The sequence below is a fragment of the Tachysurus vachellii genome, chromosome 7 (assembly GCF_030014155.1).
Source record: "Tachysurus vachellii isolate PV-2020 chromosome 7, HZAU_Pvac_v1, whole genome shotgun sequence".
In the NCBI taxonomy this organism is placed as follows: domain Eukaryota; kingdom Metazoa; phylum Chordata; class Actinopteri; order Siluriformes; family Bagridae; genus Tachysurus; species Tachysurus vachellii.
Genome location: NC_083466.1, coordinates 17813451 through 17839454, shown reverse-complemented (window position 1 = coordinate 17839454; position 26004 = coordinate 17813451). Strand labels below are relative to the sequence as shown.

At 39.2% G+C, this 26004-nt stretch overlaps 1 protein-coding gene across 5 annotated transcripts in view; it reads left to right on the top strand.

The window, feature by feature from the left end:
- Positions 1–26004, top strand: part of nhsl2 (NHS-like 2) — a 68522-nt gene that overhangs the window by 36234 nt on the left and 6284 nt on the right. For 2 of the 5 annotated variants that reach the window (XM_060874700.1, XM_060874702.1), the window contains exons 2-5: positions 17513–17665; positions 23086–23225; positions 23692–23881; positions 25763–25891. In XM_060874700.1, the coding sequence (XP_060730683.1) occupies positions 17513–17665; positions 23086–23225; positions 23692–23881; positions 25763–25891 (612 nt within the window). Of the gene's footprint in view, positions 1–938; positions 1009–4754; positions 5068–17512; positions 17666–23085; positions 23226–23691; positions 23882–25762; positions 25892–26004 lie in introns of those variants that run through there. The other 3 variants (XM_060874703.1, XM_060874704.1, XM_060874701.1) reach the window with 3 other exon arrangements.

Below are 26004 nucleotides of genomic sequence, written 5' to 3'. Positions count from 1 at the left end.
TAGGTTGATAAGTGTGTTAATGATTGTGTGCATGTGTCAGTGTGTGTAGTCACTGATTGCAGAACACCATCACTGCCAATGCCTTTCAGCACTCCTCTCTGTGGCAGCCCCTCCCTTCCTCCTGTCTTCCGTTCCAGTCCCTGCCTGTCTGTTACCTTTTGCCTATCCTGTTCATCCGTGCCCCTTTTTCTCAGCACTCCCAGTATTCTGCTCTTCAGCTTCTCTCATTTTCCTTTTAAATTCTCCCTTTACAACTCTCCTTTCTTGTCAGCTCTCTCTACCTCTCCTCTGCTGCATCTGTTTACTCCCGAAGTCTACCATCCCTTCCTTCCATCTCTCTCTCTCTCTCTCTCTCTCTCTCTCTCTCTCTCTCTCTCTCTCTCTCTCTCTCTATCCAGCTGCAGTAGCTCCTCCTCTCCTTGAGAAGCACTCAGTAGTGATAAAGCAGCCCCCTCCTTCTTTTTCCTCTCACACTCTGTCTGTGTTTCACACACCCCTTATACCCTTCTCGGTATTCGGCTCACCTCTCTTTCCTCCCCATCCTTCCCTCCCTCTCTCCCTTTTTCCTTCCCTCCATCTCTCTCTCTCTCTCTCTCTCTCTCTCTCTCTCTCTCTCTTTTCCATATAGACCTGTTCCATATGTCAAGCCCTCCTTGGCTATCAATGAAGTGAATGCACAGCTCTCTTACTGGCTGGAATCTATGAGAGATGTGAACGCATGCTGTCTCTCTATCTCTCTCTCTCTTACACACACACTTGCATGCACTCGCGTTCACACAAACAAATACACTCCAGATTGCAGACCATTCTGTTCTGAACGTGCACACACGGAGCCGCAAGCTCTCTTTCACATAAACACACACACAAACACAACGCTGTCTGTCAGACTCTGTCAGTTTGCTGGGACGTGAGCTTGGGATGAGGTGATGTTTTGGGACAGGAAACACGGGACCATGGGCAATTCCCAACGCCGGGCCAAAGGGAGGCACAAAACTAAAGGGGCAACAGGTACAGTACACACACACACACACACACACACACACACACACACACACACAAACACACACACACGTTTCGCACAAGTAAAATAACAAAAATGTCCTTTACATCCATACATGCGTACATTGATATGTTTATGTATATCTCATTATGTTTCATCTCATGTCTGTTTTTTTTATAATTTTGTCATTGCTGACAATCTTGTGAAAATGTGCATGTGTCAGAAGTGTGTGTGTGCATGTGTGCAAGTGTGTAAATGTGAGAGTGTGAGAGACTTTTTGTGATGATATCAGAGGTTAGTGTCAGTGATGTCAGTGTATGTGTGTGTGTGTGTGTGTGTGTGTGTGTGTGTATGCTATGAGTCCATACACAGCTGAACAAGCACAGGATTATGTGGCCATGCACAACCTGGCACTGACACTAACCTCTGATTTCATCACACGCACACACTGTACAGTACCACATTATGTATCTAGCACATACAGGATATATAGTTCTATACATAGTTCTCTCTCTCTCTCTCTCTCTCTCTCTAACTATATATAGTTCACACACCTATACACAGCTTAGCTATTCTGCCACTGTGTGAATACCTTGTTCATGTCAATGACGTGCTCCTGTACCTGATGTCTGTATATGTTGTGTTCTTGTGCCTCAGTGTGTCAGTGTGCAGCTTGTTTTAGCACAGAGTGTGTATTGTCTTGTGTGCAGTTGTGTGTGCCTCTCAGCTCAGTGTCTCTGTGCTGGGCCATGTGCATCAGATCACATCTGAATTTCACCCTCTGCTGAACCCTATGCATGGTGGAAAAATGATGGTGGCAACCTTGAGTAGAGTACTCTCTGTGTGTGTGTGTGTGTGTGTGTGTGTGTGTGTGTGTGTGTGTGTGTGTTGTTGGTGGAGTGATTGGTTTGATGAGAATTAAAGCAAGAGACTGCTGTGCACACACTTTTCTTCTCATGCGCATGCTGCTATTTCATTCATGTTTTTCTCTCAACTATGACATCATTCTAAAAGAGAGAGAGAGCGAGAGAGAGAGAGAGAGAGAGAGAGAGAGAGAGACTGGGCAGCAGTTGTCATGGAGACAGATAGGTGGTAAAGCTACTCAATCGAAAGCTTGTTCATTGCTTGTCAGTCTGTGTGTGTGTGTGTGTGTGTGTATGTGTCTTTACACTGTGATGGTGGTCTTCCCATGGCCCTGGTACTACAGTCATCATATTTAAATCCTACAATTAAATTAATTACAATATTTACAAATGGCTTTTAAAATGGATTTTGCACTGAATTGAAAAAAAAAACAATAAATAAAAAAATTATATATATATATATATGTCCATAGTAGGTGGACCGTAGACCACCACAGGACCAGCTATGACTATGGACTGATCTGGCACTCATTGTGGCAGTGATGAGGAAGAGCACAGTTTGTGCCAGTTTTCACACAATTTTGTAAAATCTTTAAATATGGCTGCAGTGTATAATGTAGTCTAGTATATAATACACATCATCATCAGAACTAGCCCTTGTGTGCAGAAGGTCAATGTCTGAGGGTAAATCTGTGTAACATTTTGCTCGTTTGTGAAGAAAACTTCACAAATAGAAGAAATCTGCTCCTTTTCAACTTGGAAACACAGAATAACAGAACATGTATAACAGAAGCTAATAATTTAGTAAGCTAATATCATGCTTTTCATGCAAACCAGTGACAATAGATATCAACATTTCAAGTAAATAGCGTGTAAAAAAACTTTTTTCCCTCAAGGTTAGCACTGAAACAGCATTAGTTGAAATGGTACAATGATTTAATGCAGGCAGTGTGTGAACTTTGATATTCTTTCTATGGTGATGTTTAACTATATTACCACACTCTAGTTCACCTGTTTAAATGGCAGGCAGTATTTTATTATATCTCAGATAAACTTGTTACTGGCTGTGTAATCCACAAGGCTCAGTACTCGGTCTGTCTTTGTTTTCTTTGTATATGTTACCACTGTGTAAGCTTACAGTTACTGGATCACAGTTATACAGACCTGTAGCACCAGATGATGTCACAACTCTTGATTAGCTTCTATCTTGTCTTTTCATTATTTACTGGATGAATGGCATTTTCAACTAAATAGAGGTGACAGAAATTGTAATTGGTAGAGAAGAAAAAAAAACATTATATAACAGCCTTATCATGTAAGAAACATAGCATGTTTAAGTCCCTATGTTTAGTTATAAAATGCCAAGAAGATAAGCCTCTTTGACTTTTATAAAATCCATCGCTCAGTTCCCAATACCACAACACCCAAACAACAAAAAGGAGCAGTAGGATTACTAAACATGTACTAGAGACAGAGATCACATTCTGCCCATTTTGCTTCACTTTACTATCTGCCTTTTCCTTTCCAAGTGACTATAAAACATTATCAGTGGTTTTTAAATTTCTTAATGGTACAGCATGCACCTTTTTACAACTGGGAATTTTGGATGAACTAGTCTACACTATGTTCCAGATCGGGTTTGGAGTTCGTCTATCCTAGATGCTAGCCTACTCCACTTTCTGTGTGTGTAAATTAAAAACTGCAGAAGCAGCCTTTTGTTTCTTCTTGTATCCCAAAGATCTGGAACACATTACCATTAACCATTTGTCAGCTCCATTGTACTATTAAAAAAAACAGCTAAAAGGTTCATTCAAAATTCAATGTTAGTATCTGCTTTGCTATTACAATCAAGTTTCTTTCACAAAAAAATTAGTAGTATTACTGACTTTTAATGGCATCTGTTTATACAGCTTGTCAATTATTTATAATCGTCACAATCGAGACATTTTGAAAGCTACCCACCTCTACTCATGATGTGTTCGGATGACACAACTTGCTTGAGTTTTTTGTGAGGACCCTGAATGCTACTCAGGTGGTGTGAGACCCCAGAGACAAAGAGACAATGATTTGATTATGTGAAGCTTCAGGTTTGTTATAAAATTCTAGTTTGCAGGTTGACAGATTTGCATGGAAGAGGGTTTGTTTGTGTCAGATATTTGGCTGGATGTTTTCAGCAATAGATAAGCCTACTTATCTTTCTGTGTGTGTGTTTGTGCGTGTGTGTGTGTGTGTGTGTGTGTGTGTGTGTGTGTTTGTGTGTGTGTGTGTGTGTGTGTGTGTGTCTTTGACCTTGAAAATCTTTGATTAATTTCCTAACAGTGTGTGTTAACTCATGAGTGTGTGTTTGAATGTGTATGATCCAGGCTTCTCATTGCTATGCATGCAGTGATGCATTGATATTTTGTTCTGTATATCTGCAGGCTGTGTGAGCACCGTGATGGTGTGCTGTTTCACACGGCACGGAGATTTGATAAAGCTGCTGAGTCACGCTGGCATTTTGCCCACTCTCCTTTCTGAAGATGATTTGTGATAGTGTGGCTAGGTGTATTGTTTTGCAGCTCAAGGTGGACATCAGCTGTAGTTCCTGGTGGCTCTTTGGTAGAAAACCTGTAAAGACTCCACAGCTGAAGGAGTGTGTGTGTGTGTGTGTGTGTGTGTGTGTGTGTGTGTGTAAGGCTGTATGTCACTCTTAGTTGGTTAGGAAGGCATGTGTGAGTGTGGAAAGAGAAACGTGGTCACAATGGAGCGGGGGGGAGCCCCAAACATGCAGAGCTCATGTATCCTGCCTTTCACTATGCCATAGTGGAGGAAGCAAACCAGACCCCCACCTCTCTCTCTCTCTCTCTCTCTCTCTCTCTCTCTCTCTCTCTCTCTCCGACACACAGTCTCTCTCTCTCTCTCTCTCCCTCTGCTGTTTGTCCTTTTTTCTCTAGGTAGTCTGACTCTTTTCTTAGTCTGTCTGTGTCTCTCCCTTCTCTAGACTCTTGGTTTCTAATTTATCCACCTTTCTTACCTCCATACTTCCTTCACTCATCTACTGTTTGCTCTCCTGCTCCATGTTCAACTAGCTGGAGCAATTTCATGGCGTTAGCTTGGTTTCCAGTCCCTTCCTCTCTGTCTCTCTCTGTCTCACTCTCTGCTTTTCTCTCAATTCCACTGAGAAAATTGTCATGGAAAAGCTAGACATCTTGAAGAACAGAGCAGGTAGGATGAACTCTTCTATTATTTGCCACTATATTCAGACCTTCAAACAGAAATTGTGAGGTAGTCTGGATTCCACTGAGTGTTATGAGGAGTGCTTATGGCACCAGACTGTGTGTGTAGGTCCACAATGAGCAGCAGAAGTGGTGGTTCATCTCAAATCTACAGCTGTAGAAATAAAAGTGGACGTTATTTATATATATGGGGTCTGTGTTTAGTCTGTGTTTTTTTTTTTTAACTCCCTTTAGGGATGTTCTTGACATGGTCCTTATTTATGTCTGTCATGTCTAAGACTATGCATGCATTTGTTGTTGGTGAATGTTATTCTTTAAAATAATAAATAGCCTGATAGAAATTCATTATGTCAGCCCATGCTACATTGATTTTCGAACAATTCTGGGACTTCAGGATTTTAATAATGTGCAATTACTGGACAGTTTTATAATTTTTTTTCCAAACTTATACTGAGTCATATGACATGTGAATGCTATAAACATGCTGGAGCCTCCAGGCAGTATTAGATTTCTGGGCATTGTGGGTGAATGTGGGATTAGCTCAAGCCACTGTAATGCTGGTTTATTTAAAACATGTAATTTTTGGTTGATAAATTATACAGTGTCACTTGATCGTTCTGTGTGTATGAGAGTGAGACTGTGAGCCTGAGAGCTAAGCTTCAGTCATAGAGCCTTGAGTCATGGAATCTTATCACATGTGCGTGAAAGTGACCTGAGGTTATGCAGCATCTTGACAGGCACACACACTCACACACTCACACACACACACACACACACACACACACACACACACACACACACACACACACACACACACACACACACACACACACACACACACACACACACACACACACACACAGATGGGCCCATTTCTTGCTCTGGTTTTCACTCTGTTCCCATTTCACTACTGGATTGCAGCACAGCAACGGCATCCACAAGCATAGTGTAATAACACAGAAAATACACAGACTCACACTCACACTTTGAAAAAACTGTCCCTGTGACCCCTCTCACACTCACAGCTATGTCTACACACATACTTTTTTGAGAACCCTGTTGGCTAATTATGGAGGTAAAAATGAATGGAAGAGAAAATTAAGCTTCATAGAATTTTTATGTAAATGAGTTTCTAAATGAAGCCTTCCATTTCTGGCAGCCTGACAGGCCTTATGACAGAGAGAGAGAGAGAGAGAGAGAGAGAGAGAGATGTATACTGCAGGGTTTCTCAGGGTTGAAACCTTAGTGTGTATTATGTGTTTGTTGTGTGTATTGGCTGTGACAGACTGTTCCAGTATCAGTGTCATGCCAATATTGGGTAAATAGATAAATAACCCAAAGAGACATATGTGTTGAATATGCAAGTGTGTGAATGTGTCTTTGAGGCTGCTGCCAAACCTGCATGTTTATCTCAGTCATCTTTTGATCCAACTGTTGATAGATTTGTATCTTTTGATTACAGGATGTCTTTTCAAGCTAATCCCACTCTCCTTTTTCCCCCATCTCTGGCCTTATTATTTAAAGAAACCAATAAGAAAGGTTAGCTGTTCACCAGAGGTTATATATAAACGCCTGATCTTTACACCTTTCACATGTTCTTAATTCTGGCCATTCAGTGATGTTCTTCCAAACCGAATCCTAAGCTCTTTTGCTATTGTACATGAGACATGATATCCATGCTGCTGTAGTACGGCTTACTGCCACTTGCATTTTGCGCTTATTTTAATCAGTGTGGATTTTTATACCATCAGCTCTGTAACTAGATACAATAAGTGTATTTCTTCCTGTATGTTTCTTTGCTGTTAGAGGAATGATAGTAGTTTCTAGTCATGAACGCTCCAAAACACAATATTTAATAGTCCTTATTTAATTGTTATTCAGTGGTAATTCATGCCTGGGAATTAGGGTTAGACATTAACTTGCTGATGCATTAACTTACTGATGGTGAAATGAATCTGCTTTAAATACTGAGGGTACTTTTGTACTATTGAAGGAACATCACAACTGGTTTCATAAGAGAAACTTCTTTATACCGTTGGCCTCATTATGCTGCTCTTAAAGCAGCAGGGTTTCCTCAAATTCTTCTGTCCACCATTCAGCATCTGTCTCTGCTGTCCTCCACTTCAGCGCCACTCATTCATCCACATCTAGCGTTTTCACAGGCATCATATACTGTAGCATGTATGGCATGACAGGAAGTTGATGTAGCGTTGTTTCCTCTGAAGGCTGTTGTACAATAGGCTGTGGAGGTTATTAGAGGGATTGGTCTCTGTTCCCACTGTGTGCGTTTATAGACTGTGCGGATGTTTGGATATGTATTTGCCCATTAAAAAGCATTTTTTGTACTTTGATGGAAATCTACAGTATATGTCGTAATACTTTACCTCCCAATATTGAATCTTTGAACTAATTTAACCTTGTAGTATTCGAGCTGTGATCTCTATCACTTGTGGTCTGTTCCTGGCTTATGCATGTAAGTGGAAGTGTGGTAGCAGGTTTAAATGAAATAAAGGTGTTCAATTTTAAATTTCAATTTTATTTGTATAGCGCTTTTAACAATGGACATTGTCTCATTGCAGCTTTACAGAACATAAGAAATATAGTACAAAAATTTATTATACAAATATTAATATTATACAAAAGATCATGAACAATATTAGATTTACATTTAAATGTGTTTGTATTTATCCCTAATGAGCAAGTCTGAGGTGTCTGAGGTGGCTGTGGCAAGGAAAAACTTCCTTAGATGGAAGAGAAAGAAACCTCATTCTCATTTGAGTGGCACTGGAGAATGTTATTATGAATAATGTCCTTTCTACAGTCATATACAATCTGACAATTGTGTATTGATAAGGAGGTTGTTGTCCTCAAAGGCCACATGGAGTTGGCATCTCCTCTTTAAATGTCTGAAATCTTCATGAAGCAGAATCCAGCTGGAGCTGGTAGATCTCTAGATGCCTCAGGATCTTCACAGGGTTGGCCTCTTCACACTGAAGGTCCAAAAAACGTATGTGCATTTGATCAGATGTACTTTCACACTTCTTCATATTCTTATTAATGTTGTTCTGGTCGTGTTAACATTCACATTGCTTATTTCTGTGCATGTGGCATGTATACATGCATGAGGACCTGCACCTTTCTGCCTGTTGCATACTGTTATGAGAATTTGTGCTGATTGATGTGATTCATCAACACAGCAAGAGCTCTATGAAAGTGTAGATTTTATACCATTTGGCTTACATAATTATTGCTTACATGACGGCGTGTACATTCTGTAACCACAGTTTTCTGCCCTTATTTGCTCACCACACAACATGCTGTCTGTTTTGTTTTTGTCCCTTTTTGACCTTCACTTTTCTTATATGGTTGATGCTGGTTGATTACCTTGTTAGTCACTGGATTTATAGCCCTCCTGGTTTCCCGGGGTGTTATGAAATATTGCATGTGTCTTTACCACCATGCCATAAAGTTCTAACAAAGTGTTTAATGCCTAGCCTAGTCCCCTAGGTGAAGAGAGCCCTTAAGGTGCCTGGGCAAATAAAATTAACATGTTCATGAGATGAGAAGTGAGCACCTAAAAATAGGTGGGTATGTCCCTGAGTCCGATTTTTTACTGATTCTGACACTGGCCTGTGAGTCTGTTTGGTATAATTAAATGCCAAAGCACATAAACAAGGTACTGTTACACATGATTATAATATATGCATCATGCTCACTTATCCCTGGGTTGCTGTAGAGGTGATGTGAGGGACAAACCCCTCGGTATAAACATCTTAGTATTAGTCACTGAGTGTGTGTTGACACAGCTATATAGAATACAAGTGTGGCATGTAGAGTGTTCATGTACAGACACACACACATTTATTTTGCCTTTATTTTTTGCCAGGAAAAGCACAACGAGATTAAAAATCTCTTTTGCAAGAGTGGCAAAGATAGGTAGCAGAACAGTTTTGTGCAGATTTAACAACTAACTGTCGTACGTACAAGCATACACACAAACATTATACAAATTGCAATGTGATAAAATGTATAATGAGAAATCAATATCAGTACATATCTGTATGCATCTGTTATAAGAATGCAAGGAAGTGTGAATAAGGCACACACACACACTACATATGAACCAAACCTTTGACTGTAGCAATTCTTTTGCAGGTCAGTTTAAATATATGGAATAAAATGAGAACCTGTCATATCAGAATCATATCAATGCTTCCCTGAGAGAACGTCATGAAGACTTAGTGTCAAAAGCAATTGCACCAAGAAAGGACACTTGTCACAACCAGGGAAGGAAGGAGACGGACCTGTACACAGGATAGCTTCAAAGGAATGGGGTTTAATAAATGATAAAGACAAAGACAGTAAATTGACAAATGACAATATAAATGCTGAGACCTAACCTTGACTAGACGTAACCAATGAATCACATTTATACGAAAGACAATGAAACACAATTAGGATCAGGTGTGGAGACAGGGAGGAGCAGACGAAGGCGGGGCAGACACGTGACAACAACAATAAAAACAACAGCACATGGCCGAAAGTCCTGGCTGATCCCTGACAACACTGAGTCCGACATTCTGAACTGTGAATGAATTACTAAAAATAACAATAATAAAAATGTTATCTTTTTTATTATCACGATGTTAAAAATGTATATTTTGTTTCTGTTTTTGCAGACTAGGTCCTAGTTTCCTTAAAATCATAATTAGCTTCAAGCCAGAAAAACAGTTTAATCTGAAAGGAAATGTTGCTGGGCAGATAGTCATTAGTTTTTAGTTTAGTTTTTTAGTTTCACCATTTTATAGAAATTCAGCAGTTCACAGCCAGGTCATTTTTAATGTTGCAATTATCACAATTAGTTTGTCTGCCTGTAGAAATGCATTCAACGCCATCCAATTAGAAAAGCTTAAAAGCACATATTCATCTAAACATATTTCCATTCTGTGTAGAAACATGTACAGAATGCACTGAAATACAGATTCATATAGCAGCGACACCCTAATATGGTGAGCAATAACACAGCCAGCACCATGAACACATAGGAAAAGGGAAATCACACGATTGTTCTCTGCATTTGTAGCATGGACTCTTTCTGCTTTCTTTGGCAGAATTAAACTTCCCCTCTTTCTGATCGTAGCCAACTCGTGCTCCAGTTCTGTTTGACTGCTCTGTGTTTAGAGACTGTACCCGATAGTGTACGTCTGTGACGGTGTTTACTTTAAGCTGCATTGTAAAATTTAGAAATGTTCTTCTTTTCTTTTGGTTGCTATGTGACCCTGATCTGCTATATATTGTCAAACGATAAATTTAGCTCGGAAGCTTAGAAAATGATTTTCACGAATGGCATCCTGATTTAAAATGAAGTGAATCATCATTTAATCCAATGAGCAAATTAAATGTCAGAATTATTCCATCCTAAATACTTTTCTGGGTCAGAAAACAAAGCTGCATTTTACCCTCTGATTCTTAAAAATGATAAGAATCAGTAGGAATCTTACAATAACAATTCTAGGAAATATTTGATCTGTTTACATTGGTACTAAAGAAAAGATAATATATAAGAAGGAGTGCATTAATATAAAACTACGGTTGGAATAACAGTCGACACTACAGTGTTAAAGGAAACGAATCAAGACCTTCTGACCAATCAGATTTGAGAATTCAACAGCGCCATAGTATAAATAGTCATGATCCACTATAATACTTAAGCCCACCACTGGCCAGCGAAACTTACAGTACAGCAGCCTTGTAACATTAGTTGTGTATTTTTTTGTAGATATCCTACCAGCCATTAAGTGGAAGAAAGCATCTCATCTCCTGTTAGAGAAAAAAAAAAGTCCCCTGTGTAGTGAACATGTTGGATATGTGTTAGTCTTTACTGATCTCACAGCAGCAACACTGGGCTTTCAACAGTGAGATGTCTCCCAGTGCTCCTGACTCATTCCCAAACAGTGGTGTAATCTGGGGAAAAGCTCTTAAAAAGCTCTTTTAACACCTAGCACTGCAAGGCACATGGGGAGTATTTAGTATATTTATTATATTTAATAAAACTGAGTATGCACACATGAACCCAGCAGGGTTGCCAGATTGGATGTCTTCAGTACAGTTCTCTGTAAATCGGTCATTGATAAATAACATCAACTAAATTTTTTCAACTAAAGGTAATTAAAAATAAGTATCTAACCCTACTTGTTTATTGAGACTAGACTAGTGTAGATTGTTTCTATGTTCAATGTGAAAATCTTGGCCTGTACAAGGCAGGATGGACGGATGGCTTTGGTGGTCAGAATGAATGTGAGAAGTGGAGAAGACCAGGGTGGATGCTGATTTACCCCTCAAAGGCCACTGCCTCAGTTTCCTCCCTGTACCTCCCAGGCACTTCCTCTCAGAGGGAACTGTGTATGTCATGTGTGTGTGCTTGCTTATCAGACATACTGACACACAGACACACTTTCTCTCATAGTCTGCGTTTCCTGTCACTCTGTGTCATGCAGGAGAATACACATGCAGGAAATTGCGGCAGGAGGGGTTGATGTGTTGCAGAGCAGGAAGCAAGGAAGCGTCAGTCCCTCTAGTCAGCACTGCTGGGAGTTGTGGACACTGCAGAGCATGCAAACACACCACAGCATCACTAACACTCAATATGCCATTTGTTTCTCCAAATATTACTGCCGGTATCCTGGTACAAGCTCTCTCACTCTCCCTCTCTCTCTCTCTCTCTCTCTCTCTCTCTCTCTCTCTCTCTCTGTGAGACTATAAATTAGTACAGCTTTTATAGGACCCAGCTACAGAACTCCCTTTCATGTGAGACTGTTGTAGGTAGAAATCTCTGTAGATCAGCAGCATCTGAAATAGTCATACTAGCTCTTCTGGCATTGAGATCAGATTTGTTTTTTTACCATTCTGCATGATTTCTAATCATCTCATTATAAGAAATATTAGATAACTTTGCCTGTATTCAAGACCTTTGCACTTGCTATGATAGTTTTGTAGCATGATCAGTGTTAGAAAATTCACAGTTTTCAAAATAGTCACTAAAAGTAGTGTTGTAACATAATGTATCACAGTATAAATAAATTCTGTCTTCGTTTCATTTAAACCTGGATTGAGACCAAGGATTTATAACAACGTCTTGGATCTGCTTCCATTTGCAAGTGTGTAAACGTGTTATCCCTTTAACTAACCAGGTGAATCAATTACCCTTATCTGCCTCTGTCATCTTGCTCAGGAGATTTACCTTTTTAACCCGATCTTAAAAACAATTAACCTTCAGTGATACAAAACCATGAGCGATGCACCCTTCAATGCCCTTTCTGTCTGTACTCAAGTCCTCAGGTCACTTTTCCTTCTGATCCTCCATATGTCTCCAGGACTACAACATGCAGAGGAACGGCATATCAGAGGAATATTTCAGTACTTCTCAAAGTCATCTACTACATCTTAACTCATCTACAGTGTATGTGTGAATACAATTCCAGGGCAGATATTTAATCTTGTCCAAAAATCTATCTGAAACACAACACTGTCTGTATCTGTTGATTAAGCTGTTAATGTGTATTTCTTAGAGGAATAATTTGTGCTTATTTATTTCTAATGTCAATCTTTCTACAGTGTTATTCAGATAAAGTAAAGTTGGATCCCGCTACATACAGTAAGAGCAGCTTTAGTAAGACATTCTTCTCACGCCTGTCAATTCTCATTACTGTTATTTTAAAAGTGTGTCTTTATTTTACATTTTTAACCGTAACAGTTTTATTCAAATTATGAACAGAATTTAGCATGTCCAAGTTTTAAATAAACAGCACATGTTCTTTTCTCGGAAACATTTTTTTTTCTGACAATCACATGTACACTACAGATGCAGTGGATTGGAGAATTCCTCTAATTCCCATTTAGACAGTTAAAGAAATTCTGAACAGATTTTTATGCTAATGTTATGCACATCTTCCTGTCCTCTTTAGTTGAATAGATAAAAACTCTCTATCATTGGTGCTGGTCTCTCTGCACCACGTAACAATCTCATCAGGTGCTGCATCTGCTTCGCTGACTGGAAAGGCTGCAATCTTACACATCAGTGGAAGAAGAAAGAGAGAAAGAGAGAATGAGAGAGGTGTCAGAAAACTGGGGCCCATAAAGAGAATCCGAATTGGGATTCTTGTCACTACAATTACTTTCTGGGAGTAATTGCTTTTGGCAGCTTTCGGCTTGTGATCACAGCACAAATACACACACACACACACACGCACACACACACTTTAATGCCTCCTCATGAACGTGTGTGAAATCGTCATTCAGCCGAATTCTCTCCAAGAGCTTGACAGACGGCGATTTAACCTTTCAAGCATATTTTTGCTCATACTGTGTGAGATCTTCACAAGTTTTTCTTCCAAGAGCTTGTTAATAAAACACTTACAGTTACAGTACAAAGTGAAAAGTTAGCTGGGGTAACGATGAAGGCCCGATGATGAACAATCCTGTCCTGAAACAACATAGTAAATAAGAGAAAGGGTATCATTGCAAGGGTGACTCAAGTCCCAGTTCTCTGTAGTCACATCACCTTTTTGTCCTGTGCACTGTGTGTATTCGCCTCTCATCAGGGAATACAGCTGCACATTCCAGTCCCCTGTGTGTCCCTGTGTGTTGTGCTGTGCTGCTCATAATGAGTTGACCATACAGTATGTGCTGTGGACTGAGATACAGATAAGACAAAGCTACAAAAAATATAAAGCAAGTGATGTAAAGGTTTGGTCTTTTTGACCAAACACAGACACACACATGCACACACACTCACACACCACACACACACACACACACACACACACACACACACACACATGCACACGCACATGCATGCATGCACACGCGCACACACACACACACACACACACACACACAAACACACACTTGATTGTTCCACAGGGTAGCTGTTTTACTCTGCCAGTCACTCCTCATGCTTGTTAAAGCCATTGTGCTTCAATGGCCACGAATCCAACGAACAAACAAACAAGAGATAAAAATGAATAAATGATTCAGCTTCTCTCTTTCTATCTTTTGTTGACAGCAGCCACCCACAAACTTCCGCTGTGCTTATGTAGCCTCAAAAAAAGTGCTGTGAATGTGTCTGTCTTCAGGTCCCTTTTTTTTTCCCTAGGAAAATTGATAAATATATAACAATGAAGATATGCACATTGTAGAGTTGATGACATTGGTATGATTTAAGCAGTTTCTCTTTCATGTGAATTTCTGAAGAGATAAATGTAACATTTCCTTATCCTTATCCTGGCTACACCACTGGGTTGAAGGATTGTTTGTGAAAGATGGCAGCTTATTTTCTTCTTGTTTTTTTGGGCTGTAGAGTTAGTGGATTTGGCCCAAGCCCTTTTGAATGCCCTCTCCTTCACAGCGATTAGAGTCACACTGAGAAGAACTTTACTTTAGCCACTGGGCCGCACTGGGCCTTACTTAGTGTCCTGGAGCTCTGACTCTGTTCATGCTAATGAGACTAAATATATTTAGCTAATTGATCATAGTGTGTATGTCACTGTGCATGTGGGGGGTCATATGCCATAAGAAGGACTTGATCTCCTTAGACCTTAGATTAGATTTGTGTACATGGTGTGTATTATTTTGGCAGTTGTTTTTTTGCTTAGCAATTTAACCGAAGACTAAATCTAAAAACATAATATGCAGATATAACAGTAAATATATGGTATCTATATAAGTACTACAATACTATTATCAATGTTTATTTAATTTTATCAATTTTATTTTTTGCTTTCTCTCTCAATTCTCTCTCTCATGGAGCCTTGAGTCATGGAATATTATCACAAGTGTATGAAAGTGACCTGAGGTTATGCAGCATATTGACAAGCACACACACACACACACACACACACACACACACACACACACACACACACACACACACACACACACACAATTTCTCCCATTTCACCACTGGATTCCAGCACAGCAACGGCATCCACAAGCATAGTGTAATAACACTGAAAATACACAGACACTCTCTCTCTCTCTCTCTCTCTCTCTCTCTCTCTCTCTCTCTCTCTCAACCACGGTCCATTGAATTATTAAGAGCCTTCAAAATTGTCCAAAATAAGTTACTTCTGAAAAATTACAAGTAAAGAAAAGCATCACTCAGTACTTTTGTTATTCACCTCGTCTCTGCTCCTTCTTTCTCATTTCTGGTCATATAAAATCCAGAAATTCCTTTTAACTCTTTCTGTACAGTACTCACTGTTTTGGTAATTTATTCATTTCTTTTGTTTTAATTATTTATGCTTAGCCTGTCAACGACAAATACAGATCTGTCTCCATCACAATGCCAGATAAAGATGTGTGCAGTTTAAAAGTTAGAAAATGTAAACATACACACATGTAAATGTTTAGTCAGTGATTTTGGGAGTAGATCAAAATTTAAGTTTAAATATCAAACAATTTCAGTGTTTCCTACAGCAATGAGTTTTAATCCCAGCTCAACAGCCTGCAGAGAAAATGAATGTCTTGACTGTTAAAAACATATGAAGGTGACCACCTTCAAAAAGCTGAGGAGCAAGCATACTTTACTGCAATGACCCTGGGTCTGTTTCTACCATCACGCTGTCTGTCTGGGAGCCGAGGTGAAGTCACTGTGGCTGAAAAGAGTATTCAGTTTGAACAAAAACTCAATTCAAATCAAAGCTCTTAATTCACATGTTTATTCCATTTATATAGTTTAAATGCTGGAAAAAAAAATCTAGATCCCAAAACCCTTTCATTCCAAACTAGATGATGCAGATATTCCAAAGATTTCCTGATACTCTCAGTATTTCTGGTCTCATTAACAGTGAGTTTTTCATCAGTGGGTCTTAGAGGATTCTTTTATGCCATTAATTTGCATTCAGGTATTATATCAGTTAGATAAACTGCGCTGTGCATATGACCTTGCCTCTTAACATCATTACTGTTCCACAACCCACCCTTCCTTTCAACCCTTCTAGTACCCCATCTGTCTCTACTCACAGCTCGATTTTTTTAACTCCTCTTTTGGGTGTCTTATCAGGCAGTGTTACATAATGAGAGGAATCATGTAGAAATTCCTTTTTGGAGAAGACGTGCTGAACATGTAATTAACTATACACAGCTTACCTCCTGGGGAATAAGTTTCCCTCACTCCGTTTCTTTTTCTCTTTCATTACTGTCTCATACTACAGGAATCATACTTTAGTGTGCTGATATAATATAAGATGCATTGCATAACCAACCATCACTTTAACCAGTCAACCTTAACACCAAACTGTGCGCACTATAGAACACTGTTAATCCCAGAGTGGTGAAATTTCATTTGTTTGTGTGTGCATTTAACAAAGAACATTGTCTCAGAAATCTAAAAATTCTAAATAAAAATGACAAAGTTTGGTAAAATAAAAAAAAAACATTAAACCATATTCACAGCTGAAATTTTACATGTAGAGATAGTTATGATGTTGTTTTATTCTTCGCTGATAATAGCATCAGGATTTGAGTGACGGGTGGCATGGTGGCGTTCCTAAGTTCAGGTTATTGCCGTTCTGGAATGTTTGTTCCAATATCTTTGTGCGTTTCTGCTGGGTTCTTCGGGTTCCCACCTACCAACAACATGCTGGTAGATGGATTCATAAATCTAAATTAAGTGTGATTGTGATTGTGTGATGTGCAGCGAACTGGCATAGGAGCAGTTGCTGAGGACGAATGAAGGTTGCTGAGGATGAATGAACGAATATGATGATAAATTCGAGTGACCAAAACCCAAAAGAAAGCAGAAACCTCTCGTTTTAAAGATTCAACACATATTTAGATATCACATACAATTTAAAGGTTTCAGGAAACTGAGCAAGGGAAAGAGGTTTAATGCTGACCCAGACGTGACTCCGTCATGTTCCCACAGAAAATTGGGAAAGTCATAATGTAGGTTAACAACCTGGCTGAGATAAAGGGTTAAGCTCTTGCTCAGTGGCCTGCCCGTCCCTCCAACTGTTCTGGGATTTCAACTGACAACCTTCCAGTTATAATTACTGAACCTTAACCTCTGATCTACTATTGTAATGAATACAGATATAATGAATTGCATGTACAGTTCTTTGCCATTTTAAACAGTGGTTCTGCAGATGTAAATAAATGACAAATGGACTGTTATTGTTATTACAACAATGCGCCCAGCTGTAGCGGCTTTTCCTGTATCTAGGCACAAACGCCACAATACCTCACCCTTGCTTCCTGATATTACCTATGCAAATATCATCAACTATTATTTGTGTGTGTCTCTCTCTCTCTCTCTCTCTCTCTCTCTCTCTCTCTCTCGCTATCCCTCCCTCTCTCTGATCTCTCCCTTATTCACTCCCTCTCTCTCTCTCTCTCTCTCTCTCTCTCTCTCTCTCTCTCTCTCTCTCTGCCAGCCACCACCAACTTGGACTCGGAGAGCAAGCGAACGGCCCACTTCCAATCGTCATGGCAACAGCATGTGAATGTGTTTGGCTCGTGGAGTAGGCCGGAGTGTGTGCAGGAGCTGCACCAAGAGGCTCAGCTCAACCTCCAGAGCCTGCTGCAAGGTAGGAACCTCCATCCGCAGGGCGTGTGTCTAAGTTATGTGCATCTGTGTGTTTCGTGTGCTGGTTTAAGGGAGGGATTCAGGAGGAGCTGGTTTTGATGGTCAGTGACTTATGTTCAGATTACTGAGACGCTAAATGTTACTTAATGTTCAGTGAATATTGTCATTTGAAGTGTGTGTGGCTGTGTCTTCTGTGCCTGTGTGTTTAATTCTATTCCAAATGACTATGTGTGTGTGAGCAATACAGTGTTTGTATTGCTCCATGTTATCGATGCGTCGTCTTTATGTCCTGCCCATGTCTACCATTTTTTCTCCTTTTCCTTCTATAGGATTCATACATCTGTATCTACAGTTGCCTTCTGTCTTTTCGTTTCATTCTTATAATTGACTGAATTGAATATATAGATGAAGATGCTTCCTGGCGCTTCTCAGAGTGTGTATGTGTTTGTATGCAGCTTGCATTTCCTTCTCAGGGTCTCTCCTTCCTCTGCTCTCTGTCAGTTTTGCTCCTCACATATTAATGGATTGATGGTTAAGGATGAGCAGATGCTCATGCTTTGTAAGCTTGTGTATTGTGTGTCTGTTGTGTGTGTTTGTGTGTGTGTATGTGTGTGTGTGTGTGTGTGCGGTACAGTACTTACTGAACACTGTGTTACACTGAAAGCACAGATTCTGTTTAAACAGTGTAGAGTGGGTGGTCAGTGTGTGTGTGTGTGTGTCTCATATTTTTATATCTAGACACATATGGTATAAAAGCTCTATCTTTAACTGTTGGTGAGTCATTAATGATTACAGTTTTCTATGAATGACAGTTTAAGGGATGTTTGATGTCTAGTGTGCTTCTTCAGTTCCAGAGTATTAGAACATCACTGCATGACACATCAGTGCATGAATTAAGATGTTTTGTATATTCAATAGACAACTACCCAAAAGTAGTCTAATAAAATCTTTAAAAAAAATTTTAGACATTAAAATCCGATATACATTTGCAGTTCATGTTAATATCACATATTATATCACATATCAGTGTAAGAACAAAAAGTAAATAGTGAAATATTGAGAAAAGAAATTCATATAATTGAGAAGTCCTAAAAATACATAAGGCACGTCTTTAGTTGTGACTCAGTGGTTGTACTATTCCATTAGGAGTAGTGACAGTTCATTTGAGGAGTTAAAAATACATGAAAAGGATGTTGCTAAGGTTTTTTTAATCTTAGCAACTAATTCTGTCTCTCGAAATTGATGTCATTCGAAATTATCGTGCATGTTCCTTCAGTTCTGTCCTCTTCCAGCTACCTTCCAGTGAGCAGCTAAATAATAGTGATGGAAAGGTTTGTCTATGTTTGCTTTTGTTTGAATGAAAAGTGAATGCACTTACTGTAGCTCCCTGATGAACCTGAACTGACAAGAGATCAAAGCCTCTTTGAACTTAGTGTTTAAGCGCCTGTTTGTCAGATGTGGCCACAAAGATGCTCTCAAGCTCTTAACATGATGTTTGTGCTGATTCTACATCCAAATCTTTGACATTTAAATGATTTACAGTTGTTTGACTTGCTATTGGTTAAAATGAGCAAGGACTAAAAATAAACAGTAGACATTACTACAATAGAAATTTAGAACATTTAGAATAAATTGGGCATGCTTGTGCCCAGTATCGCTCAAGTCTTTTGAGCCTGAGAGTAATTCAGAAAATTCAAAACCTTTTAATAATTTATGATCATTTTAAGTAATAATAATTTGGGTAATAAAAGCAAACTCACAAATTTAGCCATTACATGACAGGAATGCTGTTATAGGAAAATAATCAATGATGGGATGTGTGATGTGGCTTGATGTGAAATTGACCCAAGGTTCATTATTTTCTAGTAACAGCATGTCCCAAAGTTATTCATTCCTCTTAAATCACAGCAATTTTGTAACAGTTCAATATAAACTTATTATTAAACAGCTATAAACAGTTATTTCTTCAACGGCCTGACCAAACAAAAAACATTGCTTGTTCTGTTTCCCACTTCTGCCTATTACTAAGTATTGACATCTTTACAGAGAAATTTACATAACCATATTTGTACATTTTTGACTTTGTCTTTCAGAACCATTTGAAACTGTATATTATTAATCTTAGATTATGGGGCGCATCTGTTATACAAGTCACTGTTTAAGTTGTTGATTTGGCATGTGGCCTGGAAGAGTCTGCTGTTAGAAAAAAAAATTAGTCAACCCTTTTTGACCAATCAGATTCAAGAATTCAGGAGCCGTGTGTATGTTACGGTTCTCTTAAAATAATCTAAGAGAAGAAATGTGATATTACATGAAGTGGCAACTTGCAAAGATGGATATTTGGAAACTGTCAGTAGTTTTGAATTTCTGTTTTATAAATGAAACAGTGAATTATGTCTCCAGACTACATTTTGTCTGACAGGTCATTGTTACTATAGTGATTAATCTGCTAATTAAGAATTATGTTAAGTGTATTCAATCTGGTTGAATGAAAATAACATTAAATACCGTTCTCTAATTAATTCACACATAGCCTGGAACTCTTTTCTAACAAACTGGAGTTCTCTTAATGTTCAGATTGGTTGTATATCCAGCCCGAAGACGTTATAACATTGTACCCTCTGCATACTGTAAGTTGTTAAGGATACCTTTTGCTGTACTGTGATTTAGGAATACTGCGTAGTTAGTTTTAAATTTTTACATATTACTTTTTTTCTAAAGTGGCACAATCATGTACTCTTTTACCTGGCAGCAAGCTCTTACAAGGTGTTTTCTCGGTTGTGAGGATAAGAGGTTTGCCTAGTTGAAAAAGCAATGCAAGACAAGATTGAAGTTTTTACAGTTTTCACTGCTCAGCAACAGTAAATATGTAATTCAGCAACACACATGAAGTGGAAATACTGAGTGTTTGGGTTATGAATCAAGCTAAATGCTCTCTCTACACTGCACATTATCCAAGTGTTATACAGTATCTGTTGTTTACTAGCTATCTTGTCATGGTTAGTTAAACTGTAGCTAAATCTAAATTAAAATCACCCACTAATTAAATTAGCATGAGTCTCCCACACACATACACACACTGACAGATTAGCTCGTCAGATGATGGAACCTTTGTATGCATTTTATTTTCATGTTTTAGACTAATATTACATTTCATTCATGGGTTTATCATCTTGACCAGCAATGTATCAGCCAATCACAGTCAAACATGACATTGTCTGTAATAGTGGGATCAACTCCTTGTAATAAATGTTCTTAACGGTTTAGTGAATAAAGCCTTATTTAGGAACTTCAGGTGTTTTCATTGGAACGTTTATTGGTAGGGTTGTTTAAAATATGGTTTTTATTGTCTAGAAAAGATTTTAACAGCTTCCTTATGCTCATTTTTTGTCCACTGCTTTCAGTAAATAATAAACATTTTCATATATCATCAGTGAAGTATGATGATAAATTAAGAGACCGAATCAGTTCCTATTAGTGACTGGCATTATGAGAAAATGCTTACATAGATTATTTAGTTTCATTTCATTTCATCATTTTAGGAAAAATTTTTCCTTTCCATCCAAGTCACTTCATTTTCTTGCATAACACTGATCAACTGTGAATGTTTTATCCTGAATAGTGACTGGAGAAAAAAAAAAATCAAAACAAAACAGGCCCAACGAAATGGCCATAGACAAGAAAAGAGGCATTGTTTCTCTCTTCTGCTCCCATGCCTTCTGTGGATCCACAAGAAAAGGACTGACCCATATTTAATAAATGGCTGCTTTCCGGGGTGCATCTTGTTAGGCGAGTTGCTTTGAGGTTATTCGTGGCTGCTGTGGCTTTCAGCATGCATGAGTGGCTGGCTGCATTTCTGCACTAGTCGTCTGATTGGCTGAGAGGAACAGAGACATTTGTGTCCTAGCAGCGTTCAGCGGCTGAGTGGCCGAAGTCAGGTCAGCCTTGGAGGGGTGGGTGTGTCCACATTATCTTTACATACACACATGGAAAGACACACAGGTGCACAGATGAAGACACACAGTTCAGTGTCTTCTCTGTTAGATTCTCTTTCCCATCTCCTTTTGAAGTGGCATGCAAGGTCTTCAAAGCTAAATCCTCGCTTTCACAAAGTGGCCTGTATGAATTGGTGAGTTGCTGCTGTTCGGACCATGTGTTTAGATTGTGAACATGTATCAGTAGGTTTACCAGTTTGTGTCAGTTTTATTATTTGTCTTAACTATTGTGAAAAAAGTTTAGAGTGATTAGGGTGTTTGGTGTCTATTTGAGATGGAATGTAAAGCGGTTGCTGGTGCAGACTTGGTCTTGTTAGGCAGCTGTTTGTGCAGTTGTAAAATCTTAGGTCTCATGCACATGGACACTTATTAATACCACTCCTGCTGTAACAGTGTTTTGGAGGGATCTTGTCTTCTTTATGACAGAAACAACATTTTAGGCATTTGTAAAATGTTAGGCCTTTATTATAGTGATCAGCAGCAATCAAGGAAATCAGTGATGTACTTTTTAAAAACCATGTGTAAGTCATATCAGCTTTCCTCTGCACCTCTGGTATTCCTTATCCCCTGTTTGAATGCATGCAGCAACAAGCTGATCAAGTCCTGAAGGTGGCTGAGCCTACAGCTCCAGAACTGTGAACTGAGATCCTGAGATAAAAGCTACACCCTCCAGGAAGACTAATCTTGTTATAGAAATGAATAGCTCTGTTAATACTTTTTATAAATGTTTTTAGCTTTGGAACATGGCCAGCTGTATGCAGCACACTATGGGAAATGTGGTTGGAAGATACTTTTTGTCTTTGTAGTGGTGTAGCACATGCATGTTTGCAGCCCTAGCTGTGTGTGTGTGTGTGTGTGTGTGTGTGTGTGTGTGTGTGTGTGTGTGTGTGTGTGTGTGTGTGTGTGTGTGTGTGTGTGTGTCCGGGGGCTTTTGTTGACTCAAAAGGTATTCCATTGTCTCAAAGTACCCATCATTGCTAGGCAACCTAACTCTGAGATTGTGGCATCCCTTTTCTGCTTTAAGGGATCAAGTTCACTGCCCTAACACACACACACAGATACACACACACACACACACACACACACACACACACAGAGAGAGAGAGAGAGAGAGAGAGAGAGAGAGAGAGAGAGGTTTAGGAGAAAAAGAGTGGGAGGAAGGGGAAGTTAGATTTAAGTGTTTGTGTGTGTGCTGTGGCCGGGGGTAGTGACTGTTTTAGGGGATTCAAATAATCACAGGGATAATGGGAATTTTAGCTAAAATATTAACAAGTTTCTTATTTTATTTATTTATTTATTTATTTATTTATTTATTTATTTATCAGGATGGGCTTAAAAGGGAGAAAAATATACAGAAGCCTAACTGCTGCTTCATAAAGGAAGAGTGTGCATGTGCTAAGGCTAATGCTAGTCTGTTTGTGTGCAGACTTTGAGGAGCAGCTGTATGATAACAGGGTAACTGGGCAGACATTCCGGCACCCTTCCTCTCAGAGCTCAGAGGACACCTCTACTACGCTCAGCCGCTCGCCTTCATCAATCAACAAGAAAACAGAATTTGTCTTCCTGGTAATTATCTGCTTGTATAATTTGTGGGAAAGTTAACAGTAAACATGGCTAGTTTTTTTATCCATGTCTCATTTCTCTATTCCAAACATGGATGTTGAGTGAGAGGTTTCTCCAAATTCAGGCATGATTATGTGATACCCCTTTTGTCTATGAGTTTTCTTTTGAGCTTGAACAATCAAGTGTAATCATTAATAAGAAAAAGTCATATTAAGAAAGCCTTTTAAAGTCTTATTAAGAGTTCCTTGGTACATGTGTTTATATCCCTTGATGATCACTTAAAAGGTTACAAAGAATAAATCAAGAAGGTTTCCTGTAATGTCTCCTAAACAGAGGGTCCCCTCTTCAGTGAGGGTGATTAAAAAGTAAGGCACACTTAATTTCATGAAAGTGCTTGGAAGTAATGAGCTGTTACTTCCTTCATGAGTAATCAAATTCAGCTAATGCATGTTTATGTCTTTCTTCCTAGCCTGCGAATAAACAGGTGTGTGAGGATGAGACAACATCATTAGGGATCCGGGCTCAGGACCCGGGTGCTTGTGGCTTAGACCGCTCTCTCCTGGGCTGGAATTCTTCAGTAGGGCCCCCAGTTGCTGAAAAACCTCGCTGGCACCTGAGTCGACACTCTTCTGCACACCTCGTCCCTATCAATGTCACAGGTAACAAACACTTAACATATCCTGCAATCCAATTTATTTTAACATCTGAGTCACAGTTTGCTTTTGTTTATTAGCAATAGGTAATAGCTATTTGAATTTTCCATTAATAAAATCTGATTATCAGTTGGTCTTTGCTCCTTAGATAAATGAAAGGAGACATAAAAACATTGAACATTTTAAAGTATTTCTAGGCTCTTAGCTTGCTTTTGTAGTTACATTGATATCATAACTGAGGTTCAGCCTGGGTCAGGCATTTTAGGATTTCCTACATGACATCATTTTCCTCATATTGTTTCCTTGCCACATTTCCTACTTGTATTTGCATGTTCAACCTTAAATTGCCCAGCCTGAGTGATATAAATTGTTCCACATACCAAATCATCCCCTCATTTCCACTCATGGGTGCTGTGACATTTTTTATCCATGAGTACCTCCCACGTCTCTCAAGCTGTCACCCTGTTTTAGTCAAATACTGGCTTTTCATTCAGTATAACACAAGCTCTCCGGTCTCTGGGTTTTCCTTTCCCTCAGTTCTACTCTGTCTCTCTTTCACTCCTCTTCCCCTCTATTCCTCTTCTCTTTTTGTACCCTTTTTGAGCTGTCAATTTCTATTCTCTGGACTTTGAGTAGAGTAGGCTAGGTCTGTAAACTCTGGTAATGCCTTGTTCAGGCAGCCTGGGGTCTAATTCGCAAAGAGGTGCCATTCCAATCCCCATCCGCCTAAGAAAATGAACAGGTAGCTGTTGCCATGGCAACGCCCAGCTCTTCCCTCTTAGCTTGGTGAGGAATGGAAAGCTGCTCAGAGTGGAAAAAAGGGATGGAGACAGTGACAGAGAGGGTGTTTGAGTGTAAAAGAGAAGGTGGGGGAGCCCCCCTCCTTTTTTTTTTTATTTTCATGAATGGTGCAAACACACTTGTTAGGAGAGTATGCAGCTTCATTGGACATTTTGTGAGAGAAAAGACAGAGTGGATTTGTGCAATGTAGCTATGGTGGATCAGTGGTTAAGGCTTGGGCTATTAACTGGAAGCTGGTGGGTTCAAGTGCCAGCCCCACTAAGCTGCTGCTGTTGTGTGCTTGATAAAAAAACCTTATCCTTTAACTGTGCAGTTGAATCTGTCACAGTTGTAGGTTGAATGGATAAAAACATCAGAGAGATGAGTAAATGCAAGTTCAATCACCGGTAATATTCATCAATATATACATAGCAATATTATTTTCCTACAGCATGAATCATGGGAAGCAAACGAATCTTGTCACATTAGGTTTTTTTTGCAATATAGTCATAATGCACTACTGGTAACTCTGCAGTAGTAAAAGTTATCAGAGAATTGAATGTTTTGGAATGTACAGGAGTTGAAAAAGATCTTTTTGAGTAGGGCAGGTGAAGGTTTAAAAAGTAGTTGTACATTGTTCTTTTGATTTGTTTTACCAGTCCATGAATATCAGAACCATTCACTGTGAACAGTCTACATGTCTAGTGTCTTATTCCATTTTCTAAATATCAACTAGGCACCACCGAGTCACAAGTAATTCTTCATCTCACGCTGACCATTCTGCTTTCTGGATATAATACTTAATGTTGTGACCTAACCAATTAAATCTGTTGCATAACACCAGATATTTTTTTAGAAGGTACATGTCTAGAATATATCAGTTTTGTAAAATAAACAAAAACTTTTCGTTTTTAGATTCAGCATAGTATTTGTCTAAAATCTTCTAAAAGGATTAAACACTAATCTGTTGGGTCAAGTACTCATTTATATTTAAAGGCATAATGTGTCTCAGAAACAAACTATTCGATCATATATATATTTTACACACACATTTTGACCAAGGTCTGTCACTCAGATTGAGAAGTGGTATCTCATGTCTTGCCTCAGGCCAGAGCTTTGATAAGCACGCCAGCGAACTCCAGGCCCCTTTTAGAACTGAAAAGGCGGTTAACCCAAAGACCATCCGCCGCCCAAGGAGTGTGATCGCAGGCCCTGATGTCACGCTACACTGCCAAGGTGACCAGTAGGAAGTTAGAAAGTTCTGATAGGGATTGAGAGCAAGAGGAATGTCAGGGCAATGGGCCACAATGTGTGCTACTTTCTTGCTAATATGTATACCTTTTTGGCCT